At 29.2% G+C, this 10824-nt stretch overlaps 1 protein-coding gene across 1 annotated transcript in view; it reads right to left on the bottom strand.

Moving 5' to 3' along the window:
• The window catches only part of LOC106459047 (CLIP-associating protein 2-like), a 98765-nt gene that overhangs the window by 54954 nt on the left and 32987 nt on the right, over positions 1 to 10824 (bottom strand). Inside the window, exons 3-9 of the mRNA XM_022385425.1 lie at positions 9499 to 9525; positions 8391 to 8472; positions 6683 to 6742; positions 6003 to 6067; positions 4009 to 4101; positions 3604 to 3749; positions 1358 to 1493 (exon numbers count right to left, since the gene is read on the bottom strand). Coding sequence (XP_022241133.1) covers positions 1358 to 1493; positions 3604 to 3749; positions 4009 to 4101; positions 6003 to 6067; positions 6683 to 6742; positions 8391 to 8472; positions 9499 to 9525 — 609 coding nt within the window. The remainder of the gene's footprint in view (positions 1 to 1357; positions 1494 to 3603; positions 3750 to 4008; positions 4102 to 6002; positions 6068 to 6682; positions 6743 to 8390; positions 8473 to 9498; positions 9526 to 10824) is intronic.

Raw genomic sequence — 10824 nt, 5'->3', positions numbered from 1 at the left:
TCTAGCGGTTATCATTTCCGGATCTTTTATAGACGCGTTAGTTTTACCGTATTTACTGGTCCATCTATTATAGGACCTGTAAGTTTCAACGTTTTTAACTGTCCATCTATTAGAGGACCGTGTTAAGTTTCAGCTATCACTGTCTATCTATTAGAGGACTGTGTTAAGTTTCAACTATTACTGTCCATCTATTAGAGGACTGTGTTAAGTTTCAACTATCACTGTCCATCTGTAAGAGGACCGTGTTAAGTTTCAGCTATCACTGTCCATCTATTAGAGGACCGTGTTAAGTTTCAACTATCACCGTCCATCTATTAGAGAACAGTGTTAAGTTTCAACTATTACTGTCCATCTATTAGAGAACCGTGTTAAGTTTCTACTATCACTGTCCATCTATTAGAGGACTCTGTTAAGTTTCAACTATTACTGTCCATCTATTAGAGGACCGTGTTAAGTTTCAACTGTTACTGTCCATCTATTACAGAACTGTGTTAAATTTCAACTATTACTGTTCATCCTCAAGTGATATGCTATTTTAAATAAGTCATTTTCAATACAGAAATTCTGTTTTTGAGAGAGCTACATTGGCAAGATGCAGAGGAGAATTTTTTAAGCTACCAATAAAAAACTATGTACAGGTTAACAGATGAAAGTTGATCACCGCAAGATCTCTAGTAATATGTTAAATCTCAAAACTGTATTCTACAAAAAATAAAGGTTAGAATCAAAATTATTATAGTTTTAAAGATGCTTGTCAAATCACCCGATACACCATCAATGGATTCTTGTGCGACTGGACTAATCACAGAGGTTCAAATAATAGCAAATCATATGCTGCTTTTGTATGTTACAATCTGTACATGACAAGTTTTAAGATACCCTTGTTCTGTGTTAAGTCCAATCTACTACTTTTTGTACTTCATCACAGAGTTTGTATTTAGTTTGGTTGTTGTTAAGCGCAAAGCTAAATAATGGGCTATCTATACCCTGTCCACCACATGTATCAAAACCCAAATTTTAGTGTTGTAAACCTTCAGACTTTAAATATCACCAAACCACTGGGGGAGCCCACAGAATTTGTAAATTATACTGCTGCACAGGTTCAGAAAAGTGAAAGTTAACAGTCACGAAAGATCCCCAGTTTTTCAATTATAGTACAAAAATAACCATTAATAACGCTCTTTTGGATTCTACATAATACATTAACATGTAAAAATTAACTGCATGCAAACATTGATCTCAGACAGATTAATTAACAAAACAAAGAAACAATATATCCCACTGAAATGTGTCATAACAAATGCACTAAACATGTCAGTATTATGTTTGAATGAAATTAAAAATTACTTTCAAATACCTGTATAATGAAGCGAATTGCAACTATACCGGCTGTAGACATGATTTTGGCACTATTAGGAATGAGACTGATCAAGGTTTGCAAAACAGCTTCTGAAAAATGATCAAGTTTACTACCCATCTGCTGAGAAAGGAATCTGTAAACAAATGAAAAACAAAAACAGTCAAACTTGTTCAAAACAAACTGATGTATAGACAAAACAGGTAATGATTATTGTATTTTGGCACTTGCGTATAAAGTTAAAATCATAAATAATGTTCAACGTTAAACTGGTACACAATTAAAAAACATTTTATTTAGGCCTATCTATGGCCTTCAAAAATTTGACGACTCTACAACACTCCTGAGGATGATGTTGCAACGTCGAAACATGTAGAGTCATCAACTTTTGAAGGCCATAGATAGGCCAAAATAAAATGTTTTTAGTTGTGTACCAGTTTAACATTGAATATTATTTATGATTTCAGGTAATGATTATCCAAAAGTGCAATAAAACTCCAGAACTAACTTTATTTTGACAGCAGCAAATTTCAGACTTCACTTTCTACATTAATTCAATCCAAACATTTATCAATGGTCACAGTTAAAACATTCCAAACGAGTCTCATCAGTATTATTCAAATTCCAATACACTTCCAAATGTAGGAAATACAAACCAATAATAAAACACAAAACACATGCACTAAATCTTAGAAACAAGATGGAATTCACCAAAAGCGTTCCTGCGACAGATATTAACAGTTCTTAAGATATATTTACTAGTGTTGCAATAACATAAGTACATCAGTGGCTAGAGTAAAGGTCAACAATATTAGAGGAAATTATTTTATGTTCTTATTCTGCATGCCAATACAACTAACATAACTGTATTATGTACAGTTAACATTATTTCAATCTACACGAGAAGAAAGCATTGCACAGAGTGATCACTTTGTAAAACTATATTCACTTTTTTGCCATATTTTCATACTGACATTCCACATGAGAAGAAAAGGCATTGCGCAGAGTGATCACTTTGTAAAACTATATTCACTTTTTTGCCATATTTTCATACTGACATTCCACATGAGGAGAAAAGGCATTGTGCAGAGTGATCACTTTGTAAAACTATATTCACTTTTTTGCCATATTTTCATACTGAAATTACACATGAGAAGAAAAAGCATTGCGCAGAGTGATCACTTTGTAAAACTATGTTCGCTTTTTGCCAGATTTTCATACTAAAAGTTAAATTCCTTGATATATCCATTATTAATGTAACTCATTCTTTTCACTCCATTTCCCACAGGTTGATACTTAATTTTAAAATGTTATTCAAGAAAAAATTGTGAATCTTTTTAAAAAGATATACATAATCTTACATCCCCAACCTTGCTTTCAGCCTTTCTTTTAAAGAAAATATAAATTTACTTAATCTAAGAGTATATTTTATAAGTTGTTATGGATCACTAACTAGCTTCCTATTGCTAAAATGCTCTGAATGAAAACTGTTGGCAGGTTGATAAAAGGATATCTTCTCTTACATGTAAATCAACAGCTAAAACTCCTAACTTTTCTATAACAAAGTTATTTTAATTTCAGTAGTTAACTGTGTCATTAATATCATTTCTGTATCTAAAGATAAACGTTAAGTAACTGATACAAGAAAGCTGTTGTTACAAGAATCTTTACTTATCTGTCAAACCGATATAATCTTGGTCCCCCCAACTAACTATTCCCATATTTTTTCAATAATATAATAAGTTCTTAAAAACTTTCAACAGTTTATTATAATAAGTTGAATATTTCAGATAGATCTCAAGAAATGCTCACTTGGCTTGACTAGGAGAGAGTTACAGTAAACCATATCTATTAAATAGAATCCGAATTCTTCAAAAACATTACTGGCAAGCCAGCTAAAATTAAAGATGAAAATAACTCATTTATGCCATAAAAAATAATTCCAACTTGTATAGGTTCTATCTTGTTTTATGATCATAGTGTAAATAAGATCTAGTACTGTAGATGAATACAAGAAATTATAAAATTTCTAGAACAAAATAATATGCAGTTCTAAAACAGTTTCTTATAAAATTATTTTTTTTCTTTTAAAGAACAATTTATATTCTGATTTAACTGCAATGTTAATAACATACCCAAGTTGCATTTTGAAAAGTTTCGACACATTGTTAACTTTCAATCACACTTTTTCTTATTATAAGGTTAAAGAAGTAAACAACAAAAAAAGTATGTTCAAAAATACCTACGCTATTGTAATACAGGCTTCACGAACAACTTGTGAACGAAGGTCTTTCACTGAAATCTGAAATGGTACTTCTAACTGACGGAGGCTAAGATATAGCTCTTCATATTCAGTTGCACCAGCAATAATGAAACTTCGAAGCTTTTTCATCTTTAAAAACAACAGAATATTTAAATTATGTTTTAAATGTGGAAAACATTTTTTTATAGAACTGATTATGCAAAACATATTTAATCTTTGTTTGAAAATCATTTTTAACCAATGAGAATAAATACAAAACATTAATGCATTTCTAAATATTTAACTTAAATTTCTAAAATAACATTTTTCTGTACAGTAAAAATAAAAAGACATTGTGTTATTAATTATATTTGAAAACTAACAATGAATTAAGATATTTTAAACTCACTGCTTCAATACGTTTTCCCCACTCATTGTTGGGATTAGACAATGTTTCTTTTATTTTTCCAAGCTGATTCTCCAATTCTCGTCCAGAGAACAACTGATGGAAGAAAAACTTCTGTTTTAATACATACATGTCAGATGGAAATAAAACTCACTCACTGAAAGTTAACAAAAGATTTATGATGTTATTTCATTTAAATCTCACATGTAAATAATATTTGTAGTTTTTCTTTAACATATTCAAATCTCAGCTTAAGCTATAAAATTTAAGTGTCAAAAAAATACAAATACCTACTGTTGCATGTACTTCACAACTGGACAATCATGTGACTAATACCAGACAAAATTGTTTCATACAAGCCTGGTATTAAGACATCATTTGAATCTAGCACTAAAACAGTTGTGACTTCGGAAGTCAACTAAAAACAATATATCTATGATCTTTATCCCCAACAGTTTTTCTTCTGTGGGATACAGTATACATACAATATTCACAATAATTAAGCCAGACTCCCACCCCACATTTTTGTCACAAAATGCACCCATGGTGTTTAGTATCCCTAAAAATCTGACAGACTTTTTAAAGTAAAGAGAAAAAAATAATATATATATATATATATATATAAAGACAAAATGTGTCTTTGTTTACATCCTAACTCCTCCAAGCCTATTAGGCCAATCTCAACCAAAATTTTTATGTAAATACTATGAACTATGGCGAATGTCCTAAGGGGGGTCAAAATTGAACTTAACCCTATTTCTATTTTGTAAAGCCTGTTGGTTAATCACTCACAGTCTATTGAGTCAATCTCAAACAATCTTATCAGGACAATGTTGAATATTCAAAGGGACTCAAAGTCAAAGTATGAAATTTGCTGGATTGTTCCTCAAACAACAATGCTTTTCTCATGGTCAATAGGATGAAGGGTGTTCAAGGGTGGGATCACCTCAAAATCTATTTGTTGGTAGATGGAAAGCAAACTGCAAATGTTGTTTATAAAGAATCTTCGTTATAATTTCAAAATTTTGAAATAAAGTTTATGTTGAAGTTATTACTTTGAAATATATGATTGCTGTTAAACTTACTAAACATTCCCTATTGGTCGACAGGTATTTCAGCTTGTATATGATAGTTAGGATTAACTAAATTAAGAGAGTCATCCATTATCTTTAAATCAATCTTTGTTTTAGACTCTATATAGATCTTAATATTGAACAAAAATTATGCTTTTAGAAAAGGAAACAGAATATAAGTAATGGTTCTTGAGGAACAAGTTCTGTGTAACCTCATTGATTAACCTACATACTTTTAATTTTTATGTAAACTTCTGCAGAAAATTAGCTTGCAGTCAACCTGTTGTAGTTCAGATTTATTTGATCTAATACATGATGATTATTAGCTAAAAACACATTGTATTGACTGGTCTATTTCATAACTTTAATCTATGTTAAAAACTAAGCTAACATTAAATATAACTTCTAATTACTATTCTCTGACACAATGAACATCTTAGAAAAAGAGAAAATATCATGGTTATAACATTTGTATGTTAATTTAATAAACTGTTTGCTTTGAATTTTTATAAAGTAAAGAAATCCAACATCTGTTAGTTTCTACAAATTTATGTCTAAAGACACACTGGAAACAGCCTGTTCCTCTTTGAAGTGTTAAAAATCTTGTTTTGAAGCACAATTTCCACTTCTAACAACTAAGAAATAGGCAAAAATAACTTACTAAATTAAATTACTGCTGATAAAAACCATTTTTCTATAACTGTTTAATAAATTTTTATCTATAATTTAAAAGATTTAACAGAATGTATGGCAACTGCTAACGAAACCTTTCAGACTCAATTATGCTCTAGTAGTCTTATTAAACTATTTCAGTTTCATGGTATGGATAGTTTAGTAACAGCACGTACTTTGAACCAATGAATGTTTGAACTAACCAACATTTTTTCTAGAATGTAACAAAAATAAGTAATTTTAAAAAGATACCTGCACCCTAGGCACATCTTCAAATGCTTTCATGAACATTTCTTCATCAGCTGCTCCAGCTGGAACTGGAATAATTTATAAAAAAAGTAAAAACTTTTCCAACCAAGCTTTCAAAAGCAGTCACAAAAAACAAACAATAAGTATATACATTAAAAAAGAAATTATCACTTTAATGGTGTTACAAAGAAGAAATAGTGATTGTTAACACTAATTTACCTGGAGTAAAAAAATGAAAGAATTGTACTTTCATTGAATATCAGTGCTAAAAGTCAAAATCAAAATAGCTAGGTAACGATGACAGCCATTAACATACCTTTTGGGGACAGGGGACATAATGAGAAAAACAAAGAAAGCATGAAAGTAATAAAGTAATTTTTTTATATGTTTGTGAGTGGTTGTATACAGAGCAAAACTTTAGACTCATAAAATTAAGAAATAATACAAAAACAAATACCCGGGAAAACAATCTTGGTTATTATATTCAAAATATTGGAAAAAAAATATATAAATTTTGTCTTAAAATTTTTTTACATACGACTCAATCCTTTAACAGCAGCAACATTCAAGTTGAATTGGTACTAATATTATGATGGTATAACATGGAAGTATTATAAAGTATTACTTATTAATCTAAAAAGTATAAACGAAATACTTCTGTTAAGTGTAATCAATAAACCCACCTCCAGCAGAGACTGTATATTTTTCCGAACCATTCTTTGGGCTGCGTTTTTGCTGCAAAGCTTACAAAAAGAACAAAAATGAAAATAATGTAAATTTCATATGGTGTACATGTATAAAGTAAGCAAACATGGCACTTTTTATAACTTCCCAAAGCTACATAATAGTTTAATAAACTACAGTAGAATTATGTTACCTACTATACTCTTAAACAATTTTTAATACTTCAAATTAAGTTTATAGCTAACAATAAATATAATACTATAGAAACCTGGTTTGAATTAAAAGTTTAAAACACAAGAGGAAAAAATTACACAAATTTCTTAACATACATATAATTTAACCCTACAAAAGATTCAAAAGTTTATGGAAATATATATAACAGAAATGTCTAAGTTTACATAATTACTTCTTGTTGGACATTTTAAATAAAGCTTTTATTGAATATGGTACAAACTATTTATTTAAACTATAAACACAGAAATACATTTGCAGTATATACTCTTGATTTAATACACACAAACTAATAGTTATAAGAAGCAAATAAATTATTTCCACTAGTCATCTCCTAGGATTTGTCAACCTATTCCACGCAATTCTGATTTGTGTTTTTTAATGCCAATATGAATATTAAAAAATGCACAATTTACAAACTCTTTACATATTGTTAAGTGCATTTTCTACCATTTTAAATACTGGTATACAAGTATGCCTATCTTTCTCTATTTCTAGGACAATCTAAGTAAATTCAAGTTTAGGATTATGTGCATGGCTATATACATATTGATCACTATGCCTAGTTTTAGGATTATGAAGAAGAATTATTAAATGTAGTCATGAAATGATACTAGAAATAATAAAAATAATAAACTAAGTTCTAGTCCTGTTATCCAACATTAACAAACTACTTCACCTGATACAATCAAAGAGACAAATAATTACCTAAATTCTAGTCCTAATATCCAACACTAAAAAACGACTTCACCCGATACAATCAAAGTGGCAAATAATTAACTAAACTCAATAGTCCTATTATCCAACATTAACAAACGACTTCACCTGATACAATCAAAGAGACAAATAATTACCTAAATTCTAGTCCTAATATCCAACATTAACAAACGACTTAACCTGATACAATCAAAGAGACATATATTTACCTAAATTCTAGTCCTAATATCCAACATTAACAAACGACTTAACACGATACAATCAAAGAGACAAATAATTACCTAAATTCTAGTCCTAATATCCAACATTAACAAACGACTTCATCCGATACAATCAGAGACAAATAATTAACTAAACTCAATAGTCCTATTATCCTGATTGTATCAGGTGAAGTCGTTTGTTAATGTTGACAAATAATTAACTAAATTCTAGTCCTAATATCCAACACTAACAAACGACTTCACCTGATACAATCAGAAAGATAATGAAGTTGCTACTGCATTTTACTATTTTGGAGAAAAACAACTTTTTGAATTAATTTTGTCAGCTTCAAACATTAGAATGAGACTGCACTGTCAGATGGTAGAACTCAGAAAAAATAAACAAACACTTGTTAAATTGCTTGTCAGTGTGGGATCCAATAATAGCACATAATGTGGATAAGCAGTTACTATACACAATGAAAGCAAGACACTTCTACCTAGATTTATCAAACACGCTATAGAAAAATAAAAATAGAATCATTAAGCATATACGTACTGGAAGTGCGTTTTGGGGTTGATAACATTGTCTTTCTTGGAGGTGGGGCACTACTGGCTCGTTTGGCTGATGATTTGGAGGACTGTAAGAATACAAGAATGTTTAATTAGATTTGAGATGTCACTACACTATACACACAGTTTTGCATAAATAAGATACACAACAACAGCTATTGTATAGTACTTAACACCTGTAAGGTAATTTTATTCATAAATTGACATTTCTTTCCTGTTTGTATAAATGTTATAAATTTACAAAAATAGTCAAAGAATATTTTATTAGTATGAAAACCTGAAATGATAACATTTTAAAATACTGCATTTTGTTTGTCAGCTATTTCTAACTACACTGAGTTGCAGACATAGAAAGAACTAAAACAGCCTTTGCTCAGCTGCAACAAGTAGAATGTATAAAACTTGACAATCCTACAAAATATATGTTTGAGAAGTGCTGAACATCAAGAATCAGGGGCTATAGCTAGCATACTTTACACGATTACCAAAAGGACTAACAACCATTTTCTCCCATGTTGTAAAACTGATCAACACCAAATAATATTTCTATTAAAGCTGTTTTTATTTTTACTTGTGTGATACTAACTAAACACTTAAGGTAGATATTTTCAAGAAAGATGAGATAAGGTGCTTAAACTAATTTGGTTTAAAAATATAGTTCAAATTAGCACTGAAACTATGGAGAAAACTTCAATATATTTAGTTTCTTTTCATATGTACTGCCTATAGAAATCTACTGTAGATCTACCAAACTTCCCTATAGCATCATCACAACTCGTTAGATATTATTGTTCAACAAAATAATCATGAATATACTTCTATATGAACTTATGAACTGAAATTTCTGTATAATTCTAGTTTTAGAAAAATTTTAAAGAATATAACAATGAAGAACAAAACAAGTAGAATAAAACATCATTCAAATTTTAAAATATGATTACGGAAACTAAATCAACTTACTGTTGAAAAAAAACTCAACATTCTAGTAAACAAATTTATTTTTTGTTAAAAAATAGTTTGCTGTTATTATTTAGTTTTAACAGTCAGAACTTCCAGCCAATAACAAGCATGTAACGAATGTCTGAAGTACTTACCGAGTCAACATCACTGCTGTCAGATTGCTAATAGCAAGTAAATTTGAAAATTAATTTAAAATCAGAAAATTTCGTAAAAATTTTTACACGTGTACATGTATTGTGTGTGATATTAAACTAAGAAAAACATAAGATACATCTTAAATTTTTCATTATTGCTCAATTAACTGAAGTAAAACTGATGTCATATAAGACATACTTGAAATTTACTGGCACAAAGAACCATTAAAAAAATCATGCGAGAATTAAATAACTTTCAATAGATAATAGTTTAAAAGTAAATCAGTTTGGTTATTTATCTCATAATTAGCTGGTGACTAATATTTTGAAATATTCATCAATGAGAAAAAATTTTTTACACAAGCATCTTGCTATTGAAAAAAACCATTAAATTGCTTAACTTTGCGACTTAGCTGTTGAGATTTGTGCTTTAAAAATGATAATGATTTTGAAACATTTGAAACAAGTAGAATTAATTTGTTGAACTCTCTTGTATATTCTAGTGAAGAAGTAGGATCTTATGCTATTATTATGTTTAATACACTAAAATAAATATGACATGTAAAAGTTTAGAAGTTATCATAATTTTATGGGTCTGAGGAGGTTAAGTAACAATAAATAAATATTTATTATGTTACTATCACATTTATCAAAATCAAATATAAATCTCAATATATGAATGCAATACCTTGCCATTTAATTTGGAAAAATATGCATATTAAAACTTTAAGCTTGAAATTTCACACAGTAGTCACACTTCATAATTAAGTTTATGACCAAAATCAGTACTATACAAATTTTCAACAAAACCAAAGTTTCTGTGAAAGCATATTTATAACTTGAGAGGGCTCTGGTGTTAAAAAAAAAATCATATATCATGAATGAACAAAAAAAAAACTAGGTAAATAAAACTAATTAAAAGTAAGTCGTGCATGCAGAAAATGCATTAAGTTTATGACATATCTTTTACTTTACCCGAGAACAATATCTTATAATATATACACATGTAATACATACATTTTCTAAAACTGTTTTAGTGTTTATACTAGCAGATGTCTACAGTAAAAAAAAACAAAAACTTTGTTTCAGTGCAAAGTTTTATAACAGGCTATCTGTGCTGTCCCATACAAGGAGTGTTGAATCTCTGATTTTAGCATTGTAAGTCTGTAAATTCACTGCTGACAACTCACTTAGCTCAAATGCATCAAGGACAAAATATTTCAAATCCTCCCATAACATGTCCTTTAGCTTCCTTGAACACTTTTTGATTTAGTATAAAAGTTTGGTATTACTAATTTTGAGAAAGATATTAAAAACTTAAGTTTT

The sequence above is a fragment of the Limulus polyphemus genome, unplaced genomic scaffold (genome assembly GCF_000517525.1).
Source record: "Limulus polyphemus unplaced genomic scaffold, Limulus_polyphemus-2.1.2 Scaffold552, whole genome shotgun sequence".
Taxonomy (NCBI): Eukaryota; Metazoa; Arthropoda; class Merostomata; order Xiphosura; family Limulidae; genus Limulus; species Limulus polyphemus.
Note: the sequence above shows the minus strand (reverse complement) of the source record. Positions and strands in the feature narration are given on the sequence as shown.